This window comes from Amphiura filiformis, chromosome 15, assembly GCF_039555335.1.
Source record: "Amphiura filiformis chromosome 15, Afil_fr2py, whole genome shotgun sequence".
In the NCBI taxonomy this organism is placed as follows: domain Eukaryota; kingdom Metazoa; phylum Echinodermata; class Ophiuroidea; order Amphilepidida; family Amphiuridae; genus Amphiura; species Amphiura filiformis.
The window spans coordinates 23,816,816-23,841,751 of NC_092642.1; the positions used below are offsets into that span (position 1 = coordinate 23,816,816).

Sequence of the window (24,936 nt, forward strand, 5' to 3'; positions counted from 1 at the left end):
TTAGAGCTTCAATCAGAGCCTATTATGAAGGCTCTACGACAAATGTGAAAATTTGACCTTTCTGAGCTGAAAATTGGTGGCCATCTTGGATTTGAAGGTCAAAAATAGGTGAAATCATTATTACTGATAGTTTTTAGAGTCAATTATTCAACTCGGCATGAGGAGAACTTTAATTAGAGCCTATTATGAAGGCTCTACGACAAATGTGAAAGTTGGACCTTTCTGAGCTGAAAATCGGCGGCCATCTTGAATTTGAAGGTCAAAAGTTGGTAATATCATAAAATAGACATCAGATATGAATTCTCGACCCAAAAACCTCAGAAAAAACATATACTGAACAGCATTGTAGGCCAAACCATTGAAAACATAATTTTAAAATGGCCGATGGCGGCCATTTTGGATTTTCGCTCCCACGGATTCCGCTTCACACTTTCGCTGAGGGCACCCCGCTAAATTTTTTAATTAACCTTCATAGAAGACAAATCCACTGAAAAACGAACCTTCGCTCTCCACGGTCACGGAATTGCTCTAGATCACCCAACTACCTTACCATTCCAGATTATATTTCATATAAGCAAGAAATGTGTATGTATTCACTATTTGATTTGCTCTTTACATTGTGGTATACCTCAAGGTTAAATTCTGGGACCAATATATACTTTGATCGGCTTATAATTGGTGAAAATTATTTGGTTTTTGTTACTGCATGTGTCTATACAGTCACAGTCCTAAAATGCAATTGTGTAAATTCACGTAAACGTGCACCAGTCACACATTATCCAACACGTAACTAGCATAGGTGCTGCACCCAATTTGTTATGTCAACTATAAGCTGGGAAAAGTAATGCTATTTCTATAATTTGATGTCTTATCACAGGCAAGAAAGAAGCATATTCACCAGCAGAGCACCCTAGCTAGTATGACCCTTGCCAAGGCAGCATTTCTGTGCAGTGTGTTGTCTGAGCAGGTGGAATGTCATGATTTAGCTTTCAAGATGGGCTTGTTTGGTCTGGAGATTCCACGACAGCCGGCGTCTACTAAAGCTCTAGAGGTAAGTCTCAAAAAGAACTATTCTGTTTTCAAAAATTAAGGTTTTGCTCTCATTGCAGTAACCATAATGGGGAGGTTAAACTTGTGTTTAATTGTTGGGCTCCCTACATGGGTGATAACCAAAGCTTCCATCTGAAGGTGCTGAGTGGAAGGAATTCTTTCAGTCCAAAGAGCAAATTAAATTAGCCACTGTTTCTATTTGACATGGGTAGTCTGCTCAACTCAAGTCACTTAACGCTTTATTTTGGCTACTTTTCATTGAATAGATGGTTCCATCAGGCCCTTAACTTGTAGATAGAAAATGCAACAACTCTTCCTATAACTTTTGTGCAGAAGCCAAGCGTTGTTAATCTGTGATGAATTCACAGTCCAGTAGAGCATACGCGAACGTAAGGTTACGCGTTACGCCTGAGCACGTAAAATTTGTCATGCCTGGAACTTACGTGTAACATGCACTCTCTTATGTTGGAGGTAGCTGCCAGCTAAACATTACTGCTTTATGCTTAAGTTTCATTGCTGATATTAAAAGAGAAATAGTCTGCATTGTCTGCATGGTTTAGTAAACCACACAGACAATGTGGACGCATCGTTGTTAAAGGCCTATTCAGTGATTTGCTCATCCGGACGATCGTAAAAATCATCAAAATTCAGATTTTGGTACCTTTGTAATTGTCATAGATGTGCTAACATAGCCTGCGAGTGGTTCAGCAGAAAGCTGTGTATTTAAGACAAAATAAAACATTTTACACGAATCTGTAAAAATTAGCTACACGTATTTGAATGGGGCTTCAACTTCGCCAGTACTGCCGTTTTCTTCATTTTTTTGCCAAATTTGTCATTTCAAAAATACCAAATGACAATTTGAATGACTTATCGCTCACTTTTAAGCAATTTATAAACAATTTTAATTTTTTTACACTTGAGCTAGGATCACTGAATGGTCTTTAATCGGTGAGGAACAACAGTGAAACATGATTGAATCCCTAAATGACACCTCAATCTGGTTCTGGTTCTGGTTCAGGTTCAGTCGGAATCACAGTCAAGCTGCATCTTCTCCAACATTCTTTGAAGATTTGGGTAGTCAATGTGCCGTGTGTGTCTCTCGTAACTCATGGAAGAATAAATTAATTACTTATAGCTGCTTGAGGTCCTACTTTTGCCCCCAACTGGTTCCAGTCTGCAATTGTTCTGGGAATGAAGCTGTATCTGTGGACGTCTTTCTTTACGTGCGGCCGGTAGATCTTCTGTGATCCCCTTCTGTGATAATTATGTACACAGGTTTACAGTAACAGTTACCTTGTCATCACAAGTCAAAAGTTCACATTACATAATTAAGTTCACATTACACATATAAAATTGCAATGGATTTGGAAAATTGGATGGTTTGCAAATTTAAGGTATGGATAGCATGATACTATGCATTCTGGGTGATATTGAATCAAGTAAATGAAGAGTAACCCGTCAGATTTTATGTAAATTTACATTTTTCTTGCAGGTGAAACTGGCCAATCAAGAGATCGACCTAGTGGCGCTTCTCAAACGCATCCCGCTGGGCCCCACCATGCTGTCAGCCATCCGAGAGCGAGCCGACCAGCTGCGCAACGGAACAATGCGTTGCCGTGGAGATGCTCTGTTGCCTCTGAGTTTAGCCAGCTACATCTTTGATGCACTGTGTATGCCAGGTACCCACCAATGGCTTCAAGTTATTCCCGGACTATTGCTCAACCATGGTTTGTGTTGTTGTTGTTATTTGCTGTGGGTTAAAGGAGATGCTAACCGTGAGTATTGGGCTATTCCAGTTAAAATCCACACTACCCCTGTGGAAGGTTTTGGAAATATCTCCCACAGGGGGAGTATGTTTTTCAAATGTAATTGGTCAGAGTTAATCATTTTGAAAACCATACTCCCCCTCTATAGGCCTATTGGCTTTACCTATATCTTCCACAGCTGGAGTGAGTATTTCAAATGGAAGTTACCTAATTGTCTATTGTATTCAAAACTTATACTCCCTCTGTGGAAGCCTTAAGCTAAATTTTCCACAGGGGTAGTGTGGATTTTAAATGGAATAGCCCAAATTTGGTGTAGTGACAAAGTTGTGGTTGACATAGTGGAGGGAATTTTAACCCTGTCAAAAAATGGTACTACTACCTTTCTTACGTTGCTCCTAATTGGTTAATTACATGATATTATCATCTGAGTAACCAATACAAATGGAGCTTTTTAGATTTCTTAACAAATTTTAAAAGCTTAATCTCCTTTAAACTCTGATTGGCTCAATGCATGATATAACCCTCTTTGTAACCAATAATTCAGCCCATAAGGTTAACGATGCCAGGACCAATCTAATCTAAAATAAAAATTAAAGAAAATGCCAAATTATATAGTCACGGTGCAGCCATAAGTTAGACATAAAAAATAATGTTTATACACACAAATATGTGTACATAGGTATCCACTGTGCAGGCATAAAAAATTTCAGTGTTTTAGCTGATTTTAGTGTTTTTTGTTATTGTTGTCTGTGTTTTTCAGCCTATTACTGAATCAAATTCACAGGAAATGGTCATGCCTGACTGTGGGTTCCCATGTCTTTGAATTTTGGTACAATGAGGGTGCCATTGTTTTGGTTAATTATTGGATTTGGATTGTCTCAGATGGGGCCTAATCATCCTGCCCCATAAAACTAACCTTTTTCAAAGAGACGGGAAAACAAACTAACAACAACGGGACACTGAGTGCATGGTCCATTATATAGCCCAGTTAAATTCAGAAAAATAGGGGTTAACCCAGCACTAATTGAAACAGAATTCATTTAATCACTGTTCATTTCAGAAAAGCATTTTAAATAACATATTAAAAGTCCCTGGATTTTCCGGCACTTTTGATATGTTTTTGGGTGAGCTTTTGATGGACACCTGTGAAATGGATTTTGTAGCTATTAGTGATGGGTGATTTCATAATTTAACTGGGCTATTATGCTAATTTTGTTGAACTACCAGCAGGTGGTGCCAAGTTGTGGGTGCATGGCTTTTGTTTTGTATGCTAACAATATTGTGTTGATTAATATTTGACATATTCTGATCCACTCGGACCAAAGTAGGGCATTATGAAAATGGACTTGTTACCACTAATAACTTCCTTTGTGCCTAATCTTACTGACATTGAAACCCCTCTGTCCCCAGCATGCTTGCTTACAAAGTTATCAACTTTCTAATGTCCTTTTGTGTTCCGTGGTTTTTATGGTCCTTATTTTGCTTATGCCTCAATTTCTTCATTGCCGACTTTGTTCTTTTTGGATCAGATTGTGTCACATTTATTACATTTTGGGATGAGTTGCAAGCAAGGAGTTTCTAAAAGGAAAAGGTGGACTTCATATAGCACTATGTATACATGTTGTGCTTTGTGAAATTCACCATATTTGATCGTCAGCCCTTGGAGCAAAATTTGTACTCCTGCTATTTTATCCAGTAATGCTGGTTTCATACTTTCCTGCTGCTTTGCCCAAAGCGGCAGATCACTAGGAGTTGAATTCAAGTCAACTCGAGGCGCACCGCTCTGACGTATCAGAGCAGGAAACAATTTTTGGCGGTGTTGAGCAGCAACAATGGCTTTCATAGTCATGCCGCTGTTGCTCAGCAGCTTGCCCCTCAGCTTGCAGGAGTACAAGCGGAATGATGAAGTGTCACATCGCTCAGCGGGAAACGGCAGAAAGTATGAAACCACCATAAACCTTGTTTCCCCATGTATGCTTGTCCAAAGCCACATATATATAATTGAACTGCATTCAGTGTGCAATTTGGGCCTTAAGCAAAATATTTGTCAGAGATAGTCTTGTAAAGTTGTAACCCATCCCTTAATGTTGGCAAACCAATATCTTAGATTTCCTAACAATTTGTGCATGAAGCAACATGAAGAATTCGTTTTGCCTTTGAATTGCTGTTGGTAAAGTGCTGAATGTGACATGGATTAGCCCATGATTTTTAGAGGGCAGCTAGTGATGCTTTTAATGACCACAATTTTAATATTTTTTTCTGTAGCTCAAATAGCCAGTTTGAATCGTCAACAGGCCCGTTCTGTTTTGTCGCGTGAACGCCATCCCACTGAAGAGAAATTGGGTTTTGAGGCAGCAGTTGGCGCCCTCGCTCTGAAGGCTAATGTCAGCGAGTCTGATCACGCATTGCTTTGTGAAGGCACAAGGAGACAAAGAGGGGATTTAGCTACTACGTTGCTAGTAACTTACAAAGATGATCAGCCTAAACTAAGAAAGGTAAGCAATTAATCCCACAGTCACTTTCTTTATACAGAGCCCACGATTGGTTAATGACATGATATAATCATCTGTGTAACCAATCAAAATAGAGCTATTAGATCACTTCGCAGTTTTAATCTTAACTCCCTTCAGCCCTACAGACTATTCTTACCATATTACTGATTGGCTCAATATATGATGTAGCCCTCTTTGTAACCAATCAAAATAGTTCTTAGAGGCTGATAATTTGGTTTGTAGTGCCCATGGGGTTAAGCAGTTATACAGTTTCGCCGTGGTTGTGACTGGGACAAAAAGCTTCATTTTACCTCAAATGTCCCCACATTTAGTGAAAAAATTTTATGTAACTTGGTGGTCTCTATTCCAAACTATGAGCATATCTAGATAAACAAAGCACAATCAGTGCGCAGAAGTGTGCCATTTCCAATTATTCATGCTCTGCTCATACCCCTGATTATTAAAAACAACCCTCAGGATTCAAATAAGGGGCTTCTCTTTAATACATGTACTTAAAAAGTACTGTTTCGTTGTTACTGCGTGCAGCAGTAAAAGTCCCAACTTATACTTGGGTAAGTTCACATTAGCTTGTGCCAGTCACACTACCCATAGTGCAACTAGTGTAGGTGGTGCATCAAACAGCATGCACACATGTATCAATCCACAGTGTTACGATTCTTGCCACTTACAACTCGAACAAAGTATATCTATTCATATTGTTTCAATTCTTTTTCTGCTTTAGATTCTGGATGCTTTGCTCGATAAGCAAGGACCAAAGATGCACAAGACACCATGTTCCATTGCATCATCTTGTCCATCCTCCAGTCAGACTTCCAGGGATAGTTCAGTAGGAACACCACCTCATCTAGATGAGCTGCAGTCCAACAAAGACTCTTCCAGCCCTCGATCAAATGCCAGTCCGCCATCTTCCCAGATGGCACAATTAGATCTCAATCCACACCAAGCCAAATACAGAACTAGTGGGTGTGCCAGTGGCAGTAGTGGTGTGCACACTGGTGCCCAAGGTGGTGTGGATAGTCATAAATCTGGCCCAACAAGGCCTGGTGGACACAACAGTCCAAGTCCTACAGGGTCACATGGTAGTAATGAAAGACATAGTGATAAAGGGAGTCCAGATGGACAGGAGCCTCCAAATCCAAATGTGACTAGTAGGCCACCTGAATTGGTTACACCCGGATGGTCAGAAGATGCACCAGGAAGGCCAGGTGGAGCTTCTGCTCATGGTGGTGCTGCAGCTGGTGGTGGTGATGGTGCAGGTGCAGCAGGTAGTGGAAGGCTTCTTCCATCAGCAGGACCTGAGATTGATAGGTGGAGAGAGACACATCAGCCTAACATTACTACAGGTGGATATTGGGGTAGAATGTATGGCAGGCATCCAAGGAAAAGCAAAGGTTAGTCCAACTTAGACACATCCATTTTGTCAAATATCATTAAGGGAGAGCTTCAAAATCCAACCGCCAGTTGATCACTTTGGCAGAAGCGGCAGTGTAACAGCACTCTATTCTGAACAATAAAAACCAGGCCCAACTGCCAGGGTGCCATTAGTCAACCAGTGGTTGGGTTTTGAACCCATCCCATACAAAAGCATATGATAAAAATGTATTACTTGTAAGTAAGTGTGGATTCTTTTTATTAATACATGATGGATGAAAAAGGATGTAAGAAAATACAGGAGATATGACAAATTGTCTCTAGGACTTGTAACATAATGTAGTTCATGTAGCCTCACACATCATGCTTATTGATGTGTAAAGTAAATTATTATTCATTTCATTTACTTACTATTTTTGATAGCTGGTATAATCACCTCTCATCCAAGATGCATCATCAAGCCAAATGGCTGATGCTAAATTATTGACCCATGACAAGGTTGGAATGACGTCACAAGAGAGGGGCCGAGAATCTTTTTTGATTGCTTTGCCATAGCCTATGCCATAGGTCTCGGAAAGGTTGTGGCATATTCCCCCTCCTCGATTTAAAGAAAGTTCCTCATGTCCGACATGTACGGCCTCCTTGATGAACCTCTTCCAGATTACTTGTGTTCTCCATCAAGCACTCGCACATCCTTATCTTCAAATGCAATATGTTTTGCAATGTGTGCACTTACCTTCAGGTCTGGCATTGAAGGATTATTGGTTTCTCGATATCCATGATCAGATTAAGTTAGTTTATAATTTTTTATATATTTATTTCCCAAACCTTTTTTCTCTGTATTTTCTGAACAGGTATGGCCAGTATTGATAGCAGTGCTCCAGAAACTACATCCAGTGATAATTCTCCAACATTAGGAAGGAGGGTACCCCCTGGTGGCTGGGGACGATATCATGGTCATGGTCCAGGGAGTGATAGTGGTAGTAGCGGTAACTCAAGTGATTCTATCAGCTCAAGTAGTTCTGCTGAGAGAGGACCTGTAGCAGACCCTGCTGCTGTGAGTAGGGAAGCCACTGAGAGGTAGGTATTAGCAGCAGATATCAAACAAGGAACATGCACAGTTCAAAATCATACAGTTTGTACTTTTTACATGCAAATTTAGGGCTGACACTTTAGAATCGCATTTAAGTTAGCTTGTATAACGATGACCCTTTTTTGTGTGTGAAAATTGGTATAGAGCCTGGTCATATCTATACATTATATCACAGTCAGTTTTGAAAAGTGCAGGTGTTTACCTAGCTGTCCCAATCTGACCCAGTTTATTCAAGGGGAGTCCTTCAGATTAGCATTTTTATTTATGTACTCTTCTGCTTAAACAGTAAAACTGAAGCAAATGTTAAAACTTTTTTTTTTAATTCCAAATTTCTGAGGAAATTTGCCCAATTTTGTGAATCTTGTACCAAAATTTTCAACAACCTATACACATTTTTAGAAAAGTAGTCAAATTTGTCTTAAATTTGGCCTAAAATCTAGGCATTTAATACAAGTGGATCATAAAACGGGTCGCATTTTCAGTGAAAATTGTGGTGTCAATATAGGATGTAACCCCACCTCTTTTTTCGACATTTACAATCATTCTGAGCAAGTATTGGTCTTTTAAATGAACTTTTGTATTTATTTACTTGGTTCAGATGTCTGGGAGTCCATTTAGACATTTTTTTACTAGATTCAAATTTTTAATGGTGGTTTTAAATCAAATTTACGATATGAATCCCTCCCCTAATCCTCCTCCCCTAATCCTCAGCCACCCTTGGCACATTTCATGCCAAACGTCATAAGAAAATAAATAAAATATATTTTAAAACAGGATAAAAACATGAGTAATCTAGAATAAATTAGCCTCAATTTAAGACCTAATTAAATCTTCTAAGTGAAGGAATACTCAAGAGACAGTGTTTTGAAATCCAAGCTGCACATCAAAATGTAACAAAGCCACCTTTTTGGGTACCCCAGTATATGACACAAGATCATATAGCTTGCAAAATAGCTAGAAGTTAAACCTGAAAAGCTTAAATCACTCTTAATGCAAAGATTATCAGTGACTTCTAATATTGTAATTAATGGACTTGTGTTATTTCAGCCCTGCTGGTCAAGGTGCAGCCATCATACGTATCAACCCCAGTGCAGCAGTTAATGTCGGTGGTGAAGAGTCTAGAAGTTCCACCCCAAGCTCTAAAGGAAACAGGTCAGTTACTATGGTCAAAAGGTGTTTTTTTGGCCATATACATTAATTATCTTGTTGTGTGTTCCTTTTAATTTCTTTCCTCTAGTTAAACTTTTATGCTGAACTGTTTAGTTTCAGCCAAAGATACTAGACCCAAAGATAACCAACTCCGCAATGTTAATGTGTCGCTCATGGAGGGCAAAAGTATGTACCTCCTGTTTATTGCCCAGTAAACTTCAATTTGAAGTATGTGCTTGTTTGCTTTGTGCTTGTAATGCATTGTAATGATAATGTGCGCCAACTGCCACCAAGTGCTACAAAACAAAATCTTTGTGACACTCAGGCTTAAAGATGATGTGCTGATAAAATGCTGCAAGTACACTTATGGTCTTTTTGGTCTCAAGCATGACAAACCAATATGGCAGTTTTACCATAGCATCACACATAGAACAATTCTGAGTTGTTTCTCTTTGGTACTAATCTCTTTGATTTCAGTAAAGGCAAACACATCCAGATGCATGGGTTTGAAGATCAACCATGAAAACTTTATAAAGAATAAATATGTTCACCTGAAGTATGATTGAGTATAACTGCAAATAAAATTATGACTGTGCAATTAAAAATAACAAATGAACATACACTTATACATTTCTGTATCATGCATTATCTATCTGCATATACCATATATATTGGTGTATAATTTTTCACAGAAGGGGTAAGAAAGGTCGCAATGACAACTGTCCGACAGTTCCGAACCAGCCCAGCGAAGCATCGGCGCATTTCTTCTTTGAATTGGCCAAGACCATCCTAACCAAGGCGGGTGGTAACAGCAGTACGTCCTTGTTCACGCAAGCATCAGCTAACGCCAATCATACAGGCCCACATAGAGGTCTACATCTGTGTGCTTTTGAGATTGGGTTGTATGCTCTTAGACTGCATAATGCAGTGACACCAAACTGGTTGTCAAGGACTTACTCATCTCATGTATCCTGGATTACAGGTAAGGTCATTGTACTATCTATCATCAGTATGAGTCACATTGCCAATGGCACAGTTCATTAACCTCCACTTAATAATCAATGCTCAAAATTTGACCTCAAGTTGTGGTGAATGAGTTTTTGTACTCAACATAATTAATGCTCTGCGTGCTAGCCATGCGCTTCAACAGAAAAAGTTGGAAGTTTTGAAATATTTTCTCAAAATATCAAGCGCTATCTTAATAACTACTGAATAAATACTAAGCTGATTCCAAATATGGTCATGAAAATTTACATTTCTGAAATTTTTTTAATTTAAAAAAAATTTTTGGAACATGTCGTCTGCAGTCGACACCCGTGTGAAGAGAGTTAAAGGTCATTGTATAAATGTACAAAATATTGGGGTTAAAGAACAGTGGCTTGACAGATGAGCATGTTGTAGACCCTAGCACATGCAGCATTTGCTTATTGCTTGTGAGGTGGAAATTATAATCTGGGACCGACTAATAAAGACTAGTTTGCATCTGACGTCAGGGAGCGGTGTGATTGTTTGACAGGATGTCAGACATAAACTAGTATTTTGAATTTGGTCTCGGATTATAGTGGAACTTTGCTTGTTTGCCACTGTTTCTCATACCATTTGGTCCTCTTGTCATGGTTTAGGTTTTATGGTTGGAGTTTAAGGGAAGAGTTAAGAGAAGTGTACAATTAGGGTTAGTTTTATGAGAAGTAATATGATAATAGGAACATGTTTATAAGGGTAGGGAAAGGACAAAGCGACACATGAATAAATTTGAATAGGTTCATTCTACCATGGGGTGTGAAAGGGTGTGAGTTTGAACCCCAGTATTGCTATCGTGTTGTGCTCAAAAACTGAATTTTTACTCCATCGCTGAGCAATGAGCGGTTGATACTTTACCAATGAATTAGCGCTTTTTTCCCAAAGCAACAAAAAGCAGGCTTCAATTGCTCGTCGCTCAGCGATTAAGTATAAAATAAGCTTTAGGCAAGGCACTTAACTTTATTGTCTCTCTCTCTCTCCACCCAGGTCAAGCCATGGAGATTGGTAGTGCAGCGGTAACTCTACTAGTAGATACATGGGAAGGTCACCTGACGCCAGCAGAAGCAGCTTCGCTAGCTGACCGAGCCTCTAGAGGGCGTGATCCTAACATGGTGCAAGCTGCAGCAGAGTTAGCGTTATCTTGTCTTAGGCACGCCCACGCATTAAATCCGACAGAGGTCAACAGAGCACTTATGCAGGTAATGTTTTTTAAGTCAGTAAAAAATAAGTCCTACATATGCTGCATTCTGTTAACGCTTGCCAACTGTGTCATAACAATATGGTTAGGGTCAAAACCTGATGTGCATGATTGCAAAACTTAGGCAAGGATTCTGGAGTACTCATGTACTATAATATAAGACATTCTGGATTACTAATATACTATTATAAGGCAATTGCTTGGGCAAATGAAGTAATATGTAGGGTAATTGCGTTACAAATCGTAACTAGTAATAGAAGATTTGGAACGGTATGTGATCGAGCATAGCAACTGTCAATCAAAAGCTGTCTGACAGTCCTGAAAATCAATCAGTCTCACTGTCTATAGACCTTTTCAAATCAAGTTCGGAAAACCGCAGTATCAAATTGGTGCACAATGAATCAAGCGGAATCACATACCCTTTTGAGTGAAAATACAACATATTTAGCCAAAATCATTGTGAGTAATCTCAAGAGAAATATTTTCTTAAGGTATTGAACTAACACTTCCACTATTTGGCACTTCACAATGTGACAGTAAAAGAAAGAAAGATACAAATGTTTGTCGTCTGAGGCACATTTGATTTGGTCTTCGTGTGGTCTTCGCAATATAAATATAAATCTCTTGCACAAGCCATACCCAATGCTTGACTGTGTCTTTCACGCAGATTTAATAGTTGCGTTTGCGTTAGCATCGATGACACAGAATTGAAAACGAGGTCATCCATAACAAACTTCGGAAAACTTCGATTTGAAAAGGTCTATTGAAATAGTACACAAGCATTACCGTTACTTCACTTTTTATATGTGCATTGAATACAAGTATTATGGCCCTGACTATAACCTTATTTATCTGGTTGATTCAAAGAGGACAAAACCCAAACCCAACTCTGCCATGTATTCGCGACGTTCATGCAGTGCAAAATAATGTATTTCTGCATTATTTTGTAATTCGTCTGGCAAACTTTGATTTGAAGTACATGCTTGTTTATGTTCAGTGTATAAAGCATCATGCCGATAGCGCACAAAGCACTATATGCAAATCTTTGTACTGCTCAAGCTTAAAGATGCAAATTATTGTTCTCTTTTGGCCTGTTCTCTTTGTGATTACACATTTGCTAATACATATTTTGTACTTTTGTTTTGCAGTGCAAAGAACAAGACAACCCAATGTTAGAGAAGGCATGTCTTGCCGTTGAAAGCGCCGGCAAACGAGGGGACGTCTACCCGGATGTATTATTTAACGTGGCTAGGCAATGGGAGTGGTTGCATGATAATGTGTTTGGTAGCAGATCATCTCATCACAGTCATGTGGCTGAGAGTAACGGAGAGGCACAGGTGTCTCAGAACTCACCGACCACAGAGGGTAACCAGGTGGTGCCCTACTCATGCAGTATGAACACTGTATCGGTTGCCAATAGTATAGGAGGACATCCAGTAATGATGCCATATGTAGCAGCACCTAGAGTCCCACATACAATACCATTACCAGTATATCATGCAGGATATCAGGATTATATACCAGTTGATCCATATATGGCAGGGAATGGCCAGCCTGGTTTCCATGGTTATGCTGCTGCTCCTATCAACGGTGGACACGGACCCATCCCACTACCCGGTCCAGGTCGACGACCTGTCACTCACAGACAATCCTTACCCCCGAACTCGCACGGCATGCATTGGAATTTACCCCATCAGTGTCCACCATACCATGCTGCTTGCCCGTACATTTCAAACTCTCCTTCTCCCGGAGTACCATTACCTGTCAGACCTTTACCGGCACAAGGCGTGCCCCTTCCACATGCACCTATGGGTCAGTACCCTCGTGCATTACCACCAACTGCTGTGCATACTAGGGCTATGCCTTCCATAGTTGCGCAAGCACCGGCACCGTCACTTCCTCACATGGCACAGCCCATACAGCAGCAACAGCAGCAGCAGCAACCACCGGGGCTATTTTATTTAGATGCGGCGTACAGGGTCGGAATGTTAGCAGTAGATACCCTTGCACGGAGGGTTCATGATGAACGGACTCAGTCGAGATTCTCGCCTAATCCACCTTATGGAGAGGAGATCAAGTGGTTACTAGAAATATCAAAGAGACTAGGTAAGTATCAATGTATCATCATGTGGGTACAAGGAAGTCATATGTGATGTAATCAAGCAAAATAAGTCTGATGTCGATCAAAATCAAAATTCAGTTTTCAATCTCATTATATGAGCCATTCTCAGAGCTTTATTTTGCTGAAAACCCCATCATAATTAGACTTACAATTCCAGAGATATGACCATTTTAGTGTTGCTCAGAACAATAAAATACAAAGGAAGTTATATCTCAAAATCAATATTCCGGACATCCGACTAATTTTGCTTGATCGCATCACATACTAATAGCTGCCTTTTGACATTTAAAATTTGTAGCACTGTGAAGGCATGAAGTCCTGAAGATAATGAGACTTAAAATGCTTCCAGGTGCAACTTGAGTAACCTGATGTACAATCTCTAACTCCAATACCTCATGAGATCAACATGTGTCTGAGTAAAGGTCTGCTCATGCTTCACTGCATCTGCATTGTGGTGAGTTGCATTACTCACATTGCAGTCTCTTCCCAAAATACTGCTTCGTTTTAATTCCTTGTAATAAGATTCGTAGTGCGTTGCATTGAGTTACGGCAGAAAATGATTGATGTATTGGTAACGCAACACATATGTAGTGAAGCATGAACAGAAGTAAGATATTTTTACAAATTAGGCTTCTTTATAGCGCTATTGAGTGTGGCTGTAGCTAAATGTCAGGCAGGTAAAATTTCTGTCGTGCTGGTAATATTTATGAGTGACTGCCTGACTGACTAGTAGCCCCAAAATAGTTAAAGTACACCCGTGGCACTAACCCCTTTATATGTGGATTACAAACCGGTTTCCTCAGACAAATCCACATGAAGATGAGATTGTGTGAAGCTATAGAACAAATTGTTTGAATCTACTATCCATACTGACCATGTAACTAACATACATCTTAATCGTACCTTAAAATTGATATCGCTTTCATTTTCCCCTCTAGGAGCCAGTTATCTTCAGCAGTTCTGTGCGTATTGCTAAATGTAGTTGTCAGCCCATTTGTTCTACATACAATAGCATGGGAGGCAGCGCACCACCTTGCAACATCCAACCACTCCCCTATTCAGGCTAATCTCCGCTCCCCGTACTGAGCCCCATCGTCCAGAAGTGTGTGCAGATGTACATCCAATGTATCCATCAACGCATGTACCACATTACGCCACCGGAGTACGACGACTTCATCAATGTCGTGCAGAGTGCGCAGAAAGCGTTCATGATGGCGCCTGGAGGGATGACGCAATTCAACGACTTCTTGCAGTCACTGAGACGGCTGCGGCCCTGCAAGCGTGATTTATGGACACGGTTGGCGTCAAGTTTGTCGCCAGGAAATATCTTTGAGCATTCAACTTCCACCTCGCATTGATGTTGTTAAAGGCTGGTGTGTGTAGGGTAGTTAAAATAAGAGATTGCTGAATTGTTTTGCCCTGTGAGCCAAATAATACTGTGCCAACTTATGTGAAGGCCATTTTTGTCTAAATATTAATGGCTAGATGATCTTGCAGCATTTTTAGACAAAAATTCATGCTACATGCGGGACAACTTATGAAGTTAGAATATGTCCTAGCCCAGAAGTCACCACCCTGGGGTCTCCACCCCACCGACTTCAGATTAGCTTGAGCCAGCGACTTTTAAGTTTGTCTGTCATTGTACTCAATGTGCATCTCTCATTCAGGCTTATAACTGATATAGTTGAGATTGGGCAATTCTAATTGAAATCCATACACCCCCTATGGAAGACATGACCTTATATAAGCTGCCACACAGGGAATGTGAATCTCAAATAGAGTTACCTGAATGGGTGACTCCATTTAAAATTACACCCCCAGTGTGGGAGATTAAGATCATTTCTTCAGTGTATAGGGTGTATGGATTTCTATTATTGGAATGGCTAATGAAAGATATAACTAAGTGAGTGTTAAAGAAAGCTGTAATTAAAATGATTGTGTGAATTTTACCACTTTTGGAGATGAAATGAATTTGAATTGTATTTAAGATGTTTTTTCAAGCGGTTTTGATGATCAAGTATTATAACAATTGTTTTTAGCTTGTCTTTGTTTCTCATTATTGTGGTTAAAATTGACAGTGATATGGAGTGGAATTTTAGATTGTTGTGTTGCCATAACAATGTTGTAATTGCAATTTCCGGGCTTTGTTAAAGCTATTATAGGCTCATAATGATGCAGGCTCGACAAATCTAGAAAATGTTTCTATATTTTGCAATTTGTCAATTTTTAATTGTTACTCTAGTTTTTACCTCGCTGAGTCCAAGCTTCTTTATTTTGACCTCTACAGAACATGAATGTATGTGTGCATTGTTATTATTGCGCTGGTTACTTGGAAAGCGAAAATGTAGCTTGAAATTTTTCACTTTTTCGTTATTTCAATTCTCTGCACATTACATGGTTTAAAGTGCAGAGGGAAAATTGAGATAGATAACTAATATTGGGTTTCTATACCAGAAGTCAGTTTGTACGAAATTACCCTGTCATTGCATCCGATTATCCTGGAACAACCTGTAGCATATGTACACTCTGCTAATCTGTGTGTGGAATGCTAACAGGTGCATTGTTACAACCCGCATATTGTATTATGGGAAGGAATTTCAGAAACCCAGGGATCCCTTACATTTAAACATACATGTTCTTCGAAACAGTACAGCTATTACATAGTACAAATTGTGGCTAGTTGCATTACAACATTGATTATTGGCATAACAAGCAATATAAACCAGATTGTTTGCATGGCTGCTAAAAAAGGTGATTCTGTGTGATACTGCAGTTCATCATTTATAATTAACAGTTGAGTTCTTGCATTTCAACATAAAATGATTTTTCCTTATTGGTATGTACAGTTCTGAATAGAGATATGCCTATGTATAGTCAAGTTTCCCTACGAAAAAGGAATAAATCTAAAACCACTAATCACTCCAATTATACCCTGCTGATCCCTATTGATGGAGCTGTCAACAGGGTGTGAAAATAATATTATAACTTAACATTTTTCTATCAGTTGGTTTACCCACTGTGGTTTAACATGGGAAGGGTCTGGCTAGCTGGTAGTGATATTGGTCAAAGGGGGTAATTACCAGTAATTGGGCTTGGTTTTATATCCTTTTTCGTAGCAAAATCCAACTATATGATTCTCCGGCTTGCGACAGTCCATTAGATGGCATTATAACTGTCGGGTGTGTGCACATAGAGACTAGCTGTGAGTATTTCAAGCTTTAACTTTCCATATTTTGTAGGCTGAAACTGCAAAATTAGTATCAAGTACGGAGTACCATATTCGACCTGTAAAGTGGCACAATGGCGCCTGCAGGTTGGGACATGTGTAAACATTACAAATATGCCAAAAAATCAGGTTTTAAATAATTAACCAAATTTCATATCATAAGATTGTTAGTGGCTTTGACACAGGAAACAATTGAAGCACCCATGCTGGCAGCTGAAAGGTCCAGGGTTGAATTAGGTTGAATATGGTAATGGTCTGTTCTATTTAAAATCCATACCCCCTATGAAAGACATGACCTTAATCTTAATCCATATGAAATTCACACTCGGACTCCCTGTGTTGAAGATTAAGGTCATATTTTGTACAGGGGGTATATGGATTTTAACTGGAATAGCTCGATTGTAAGGTGGAAGCATCATGTGTTGCAGAAATGTAAATGTTGCGACTTCTTTTTTTTTCTCCAACTCAGGAATATGTGCGACTGTTTTTGCAATGAAAAGGATGGATTTATCTTGTATTTACTTTTGTATCATCATATATTTTCGCTGCCAAATTTGTCAACTTTTGCATAAATGATTGCAGAAGATATAAAATATGTTTGTTTGTGTGGGTTTTTTTTTAAGTTAAGTTTTATTTTAACTATACCTTAAATGAAACTACAAAACATTCTGTTAGTGGGCATGACGTCACTTTTGATAGATCGCTTCTTCCCATTGGCTGCTTTTGCCGAGATTTGGCTGTTCCATCTCATCCGTCATACACGAAGGGGACACTTACCCTTGCACTCAATACCTCTTGATGAAACAATTCCAACAGTTTGATTTCTTATCAGGGAAATCAACTTAAAATGATTACCAAAGACAAGGCAAATTGTTTTTTTCTGTGCTGAGAAAATTGACCTGAACTGAAACGTCCCCTGTACAAACAGGGATTTACGAGGGTGTCCCCTTTGACAGACGTGAGTAGTGGGTAAGTGCGATAGATGGAACAGCCCCGACCGAGAGAATGTCAAGAAGGCCCTATCTGCAATAGCTGCCCTATAGACATTTGACAATTTTTGTATTCTACATTGTATACATCTGTTACCTGGCAGCTACATGTATTGCAGGTAGGGCCTTGTACTTACCCGTCGATATATATGATGATAGAAAAGTACATAAGATTCAGACTTTTGCTGTTAAATAGTCAAATGGCACTGTAACTTTGTGCAAAGTATTAAGCTTTTTTTGCTACAAATTGTATATAAGTGTGTAGTGCTGGTATATTTGTGGCACGGTGCATGCAATTTTTGTATACACGTATTTTGAGAAAGGTTTGGAGATCAGTTTGTCTGCCTGACGCATGATAAGTAAAATAAACATAACACTGTGGGCACTACTGACTGAATTATCTGCTTCTAACAAGTATTTTGATTGGTTAAAAAGAGTGCTATATCATGTATTGAACCAATCAGAGATATGGTTAGAACAATCAGTAGGGTTGATTAAGCATAAAATTGCTAAGAAATTTAAAAGCTGTATTTTGATTGGTTACGTAGGTGATTATATCATGTAATTGGCCAATCAGGGATACTGTAAGAACGAGAGTAGTGCCCATAGTGTTAAGATAGAAAACATGTATTTCAGTTGCAAAGCAAGAATCGGCTGAATATTGTAACTCGAGTTGAATTGTTTGAAAAAACACAAATGTGTGGTAGAATAGATTCCAATAAATTTTGGAATTTTAAAAAGGATTTGATATGATGACCAGTATTTAAATTACAGACAAATGTGGTTTCTGAATGGTGAATCAGATAGTTGAAGGTTCAACTTATAATATCTATTATGACAGCAGACAAAATGAGCTATTCTGTTTGAAATTCACACCCCCTGTGGGAGATTTCAATTCCAGTTGTACCTTATGTTGTTCAATACAATTACAAATGTGTTCAATTGCAAAAATGAATTGTTTAAATTTGTCAAATTCAGTTAAATTTTTACACAATTTGGCCTGAAAGCTCAGAATTTCACCTTTACACCTTTTTATTACAGAATCATTTAAACGGTTAAATTTGGTTGGAACCCAAAGTCTTCCTCAGTGTGGGTGTGGATTTTAAATAATAGCGCAATGTAAGGCTTGTCAGTACATGTCAGCACATGTAGTAAAAAAAAAGCCTGATATAATAATGATCGATGTAATAATATAACCATGCCAATGACTCATCCTTGTTAGTGTACCTTTAAAATTAAGAATTGTGTGAACTTCTCCAACTCAGGTCATGTGTATTTCGTATTTACCAAGTCATATGCAAGGTACACTGCTTACTGCATCTAATAATAGAGGACTTTTAAGTGCAAGTTTACCTCAGTGTGTAGATAGTATTGCAATTACAGGGTGTCCCTCCCAACATGCTGACTGCAAGCATAGAAATAGATGTAAAAGCGCTATTTATGATAAGACTGGAAAATCTGATTATATTTCTTTTATAACCCCATGGGCACTACATGCCAAGTTATCAGCCTCTAAGAACTATTTTCATTGGTTATAAAGGGGGGCGATATCATATATTGAGCCAATCAGAGATAAGGTAAGAATAAGGAGTAAGTGCTTAGATCTAAAAGCTCTAATTTGATTGGTTACTCAGATGATTATATCATGTAAAGAACCAATTAGATGCATTGTAAGAAAAGGAAGTAGTGCCCATGGGGTTAAAAGTCATTACAGGAATCACTGTAAGGTGCAAAAAATGTAACTTGGGGAAAAAACTTTTTGAGACATCTGGTTTTTTATAGACAAATGTCTATATTCTATTGTTTGCATTGTGTAAAAATGGAGATAAATATTTCCATTTGAACAAAGTTGCCATGAAACTGTAAATATGTACTACTGTTTGGGATATCACAACGGTTGTTGTTTTGATGATGTTTTTTGTTTTTCCCCTCTATTCTTCACCATTGTTCATCTTCCACAACTATTAATTGTGGATTTTGATGTACTTCATGATACTTCTTTACTCTTATAACTATGTATTGTACAGAATGGGATATATTGCCGTTGAAATCCAAATACCCCCTATGGAAGAAGGCATGACCTTGATTTCCCACACATGGAGTGTGAATTTCAAATGGTGTTGCCTGAATGGGTGACCCCATTTGAAATCTTCACCCCCTGTGGTAGCATATTAAGGCCATGTCTTCCATAGGGGGTGTGTGGATTTCAACTAGAATAGCCCAGTGATATCTAAGAAACTTGTAGCATGTTTAAAGTGTGTGGCATAAACTCCCGATAAAGGGTAGCTTTGTTAGGTTGATGCACTATGTGTGAATGTAGGTGTGTGCACAGTGTGAATGTAATGAACCATATGTCAGAGTTTAGCCAAGCTGATAACAATGACTTGGACTAAAAAGTTTTCTCTTAATTTTTTTGAGGAGATCATAGGTTTTTGAAAATACCAAATTATGAAGGCTACCAACACAGATGGGTGATCAACTTGGCTTAACTCTGATTAGGCCCTGCACACTTGATTCTGAGTTTCCTGTATTTCAAAAAACAAATGTGATAACTTTTACATTATTTTTCCCAGTTTCAATATCAGTCAAACTGTGGAATTAAACATAGTCTTTGGGCACAAGCTCACATATTGGATATTGAAGGATTTACTATAAATAATGTGAAGGCTGAAGCGAGTTCAGATTCAGTCTAAGCATTCGGAGGGGGTACCACAAAAATGCACATTTAAATTTAAGAAAAATTACAATAATGAATTCAATGGTGGGCATGAATTTCAAGCGCAGGTGGGCGACAGGAAACTCAAGATTCAAGTGTGAAGGGCCTTATATAAGCTGACAAAGATGGAGGTTTACTTGAAGTAAAGAGTATGTTTGATTTCTTAAAGTCTAAATAAATAGACTTGCACGTATACCTTATTCCAGCAACTCATGTGGTGTAGAGCAATTATGGCAGCAGTGCTTGTATAAATGCATATTGAATGGTTTTATTGCATGGTTTTTCACCCGACCCGATGATTACGGTTATGGATGAGATGTATTTGAAATTGGACAGTATTGTAAGGCTTGTAGCAACAAAACTCTTTTCTAATTTCGAATTCGCACTTAAATTTTTGGAAAATGTAGCAAGGATTTTTTCCTTTGAATTTTTGTAAGAAAGATTGTTTTCCTTGATTTCTGTGTGTGTCTGTACAACTGTATTATGGGTAAATTAATGTATGTGAAATGTGTTTTTCCACAAACTTCCTTTTTGAAAATCTAAAGATTACTAACTGAACAATGTACTGTGTGCCAAGATAGGGGTTACTCCAGTTATTCATACACACCCTATGGAAGATGTGACCTTAATCTTGCACACAGGGGGTGTATATTTCAAATGGAGTCACCCATTCATGTAACCTCATTTGAAATAAATTTGCAGTCCCTGTGTGGACAATTAAGGTCATATCTTCCATGGGGGTGTATGGATTTCAACTGGAATAGCCCATTGCAGCCACTCCAGATTCATTTTATATGCCATACTTTTTGATAACTCTTTATGCAGTTGTGTATTTATTATTCACAGGCTAAAAAAATCATCTTTAAAAAAAATTTATACAATAGCTTTTCATTTTTCTTGAAATCAAAATGTGTGTCATTTGTGCAGTTCCTATACACTGTATATAATACATATGCCAGGTTTGTGGTGATTTGTAGCAATTTCCTAGACAATAACCTGGGATATTCACCAAGCATAGGCTCGGTTTGGAGCATATTTTATTTGTTTGTGATAAGTACATTAACCTTCAAAAAGGAATATTCAGTATTGTGTTTGTGAAGAAGAAAAAAAAAGGAATTTACAGAAGCAGTTGTTGGTATTGAGTTGAACAGATTAACTTGTTTAAAGGTTTCATCAGGGAAACATATTCTAAAAGACGTAATTGGAAAAGTGATCCCATCCGGGAATCGAACCTAGGACCTCCGGTTTGTGAGACATGCCTCTTAACTACTTGGCCACAGGAGCTTCATGATTAGGTAAACTTGTCTATAAATAGCCACTCTACCATAGCTCCTCGCAAGTTTTCCATGGTAGATATACAAGCGATAAATGTACCAATCCTCTGTCATGATTGGTTGCTATCTCAATTTTCAAGCAGTAGTGTTTCTTTAAAATAATGAACAAAATTGTTGTGAGCAGCATATTTCTTCCAAATTTTTGTGAAGTTTTTTGTTAAAAAGTCGTCTTATTCCATTTCAAATTTTTGAACCTGAATGTCTTCTTCATTTCCTACAGCAAAATTTTTTATATAAAAGATGTCAAACATTTTTAACTTGAATCTGCCAAACTCTTTAGCCCATTCGTATTCCATGATTTTGTACTTTGTGTAAAGGTTGCAGAATTCTTCACCAACAAATTATACGCTGGTGGAATTCAGTTGCAAATGTGATTGTCTTTATTGATTTGCGGCTAATGTTAGCTAGTGAAATGTTTTCTGATTGTAAATTGCTACCGTAAGAGGAAATAATGGCAGAAAGCTTATCCAATATGTAATGGACATGAACTTGAATATTTGTCACTCTAAGCTATGTGTGTGTGCATTTAGGTTTGTAACTACATAATTGCACAGACAGATGTAAATTGATCAACAAGCACAAGTTCCAATATGCTGTATGTAGTTTGTGATAAAAACCGGCTTCATAGGACTGTAAGCTTATGCAATTTAACTGGAATGTACAGGCATTTGCCAAGGCTATACTCTTTATATGGCATGTGAAGTTGGAAGTAGGCTTTGATGCAGTTTGCAATTATTATTAGATAGGAATGAACATGTTTTAACAGAAGCGTATCGCAAGTTGTCAGATGGGGGCTGGGCACCGAGCCTGATTGAGGGAGCACCTGCCATTTTTAGGCAATTTTCAAATTTTCACTTCGATTGGGTTACCCTATGATGCTATACACTGGGGAGGTGATGTAATAATCGGATTAACTACCGTAGCAATAGGTGAAAAACAATTTTTGAATATACCGTGCTGCACTGGTACATTCGTGCGGTACCTCTGCATTGAACCATATCATGTTGATTACTCGCACCTGTAAGATTAGTATCTTTGAAAAGACCGGTATTGTATTCAATCTATGATTGCAGACATACACAGGTGATGAGGCAACCTGCTTGTAGTGCAGCGTGATGCAAAAATTATTTTCACCTATTGCTATGGTAGTTAATCCGATAAATACATCACTTCGCCAGCGTATGCCACCTTGTATTGATGTTGCTAGTCACTACAACTGAATTTAACCCTCCAGGGACTAGTGACGAGGGATTCCGATCTGATCAGTGACATAAATTTTTCATTGTTGCTTTGGAAAGATCAATCCACTTTGTTAACTGTGCATTTCTTGTGTTAACATGCCATGCATGTTCTGTCTCTCCTCTACAAATTCTCTTTGGCTGGCTGTGATATCAAGAAGTGGTGCAATGTTGTTGTTTTTTTACTCCTTATCTCTGTATGCTGTGGTGTATAAATATTGGGTGTTACAAGTGGTTACAAGAAAGCCAATAGCTGCCATATAGACATGTCTCTACATTCTATATGTTGTACACTACTTTATATATGACACCTGGCAGCTATTGCAGATGGAGCCATCTTTAATAACCCCTTGATTTTATGCATGACAATATTTATACATCACTGATGTTATCTGGTGTGTATACTGACAGATTTAGGGGCAATGTCAACACAATTAACAAGGGTTCATAAGTGCTCGAATTTTTTTTAACAGTTGTCAATAGATTTGAAACCATTGTAACTTATGTTACAATTAGACGGTTTATAAATCAAGAACACTGACAAATTTTGGGCTATTCCATTTGAAATCCTATACCCCTTTGGAAATGGAAGACTTGCGATTAATCTTTCACACAGGGAGTATGTATTTCAAATTGAGTTGCCTGGATAGGTGACTCCATTTTGAAATCTACACCATCTGGGTGGAAGATTAAGGTCTTCCGTAGGTGTATATATTTCAACTGGAACAGGCCAACATATTTTGATGCTAAGTTGTGTTATTTCACTATCTGCAAGTTTAATACCTCTTTTAATTTTTATCTGTTTCACAGAAATCATATTTTGTTGTTTTAAACAAACCAAAAAAAATCATTACATGTTATACTGAATACTGTAAGCTTTATTTTACAATTTGCTATATTTTGATTTACCTCAACCAGACGTATATTATTTTTGATCAACATTGTCATGTGTTTGTGTAATATGTATATTTTTTTGGCTATTCATTATCAGGGTGATACAAAAGTAATAATACTCAAAATACAAAATGACAAAATGTATGTGTAAAGATCTGTAACAATATTGTGGCTCAAACTGTGTGTCTCGGATGCGTAAATGCTACATATGCCAGCAGGTGATTCCAGAGAGATGAGACTGTTTTTCAAGGAGTTGCTCAAGTGCTATTTGTTGCACACTGATTCCAGTTGAAATCCATACACCCTCTGTGGAAGACATGAGCTTAATCTTCCAGACAGGGAATGTGTGACTCCATTTGAATTGTCACTTTCTGTAGCATTTACTCAACTAGGACACAATTTTTGAGGAATCTTACATTATTGGGACACCCTGTATTTATGTTGCATTACCATGTATAATCAGAGCCAGATTGTATTATTTGTACCAGTCTGACCACAGACTAAATTGAATTATGCTCATGTACACATAAATGCTAAAACCAGTTTCACAAACAGGCAGCATACTAAGCACAATTGTAAGCCGACTGTGATCTGCAAGGCATGCCGGGGTATTTATTTAATGCCACCAAAATAAGTGGCATTATGTAGATGTATCTTTCTTATGATCGATTGAATCAAAGGCTTTAGACAAGTCCAGGAATGTTACAAAAGTTGTTTCAATTTGTTTACACCATAGCATTAATATCATGGCAGCACACATAGTGGAACTTGTTCTAAGATAAGGAGTCATCTCCTAAATCTAATAGAACCTGGTTAAATACAGAAAGATGAAACACTGGGGCAATATTGGACATGATCTGACCCCATACAGGGTACATAGACTGAGCCATCACAGGTATCTGCAAAAGATTAGGCCTGTCTTGATTAGAAACCAAGTGTTGCTATATGATTGTAAAGAACATTGTATGTGTGATTTCATCAGCAGCAGAAGCATTTCTGTGATATTCAAAGCTGTAAAAAAGGACTTTGCATTTGATTTGTAATCAAAGTGGAAGTATATTTATTAATATGAAACTTTTTTTAAATATATTTAAAGGATAACTATATGTAATTACCCAACTGCAAGACTATCACATGTACGTGTGCCATTATATAAAATATAATGGTACTGTAAGAACATTGTATGTGCATTCAACAAGCAGGAATAAGCCTTTTTGAAGTATGGCGGGCACAAATGGAGAGGGCATACTTTGG

The 24,936-nt window shown here is 38.2% G+C and overlaps 1 protein-coding gene across 1 annotated transcript in view; it reads left to right on the forward strand.

Annotated features, from left to right (window-relative positions):
- LOC140171412 (zinc finger SWIM domain-containing protein 8-like) overlaps window positions 1-19,095 on the forward strand; it is a 51,921-nt gene extending 32,826 nt beyond the window's left edge. The window contains 12 exon segments of the mRNA XM_072194669.1: window positions 878-1,051; window positions 2,546-2,780; window positions 5,085-5,314; window positions 6,054-6,723; window positions 7,558-7,783; window positions 8,844-8,948; window positions 9,638-9,927; window positions 10,953-11,164; window positions 12,312-13,269; window positions 14,224-14,250; window positions 14,253-14,360; window positions 14,363-19,095. Of these exon segments, the coding sequence (XP_072050770.1) occupies window positions 878-1,051; window positions 2,546-2,780; window positions 5,085-5,314; window positions 6,054-6,723; window positions 7,558-7,783; window positions 8,844-8,948; window positions 9,638-9,927; window positions 10,953-11,164; window positions 12,312-13,269; window positions 14,224-14,250; window positions 14,253-14,360; window positions 14,363-14,643 (3,516 nt within the window). The 3' untranslated portion in view covers window positions 14,644-19,095.
- The last annotated feature ends 5,841 nt before the right edge of the window (window positions 19,096-24,936 follow it).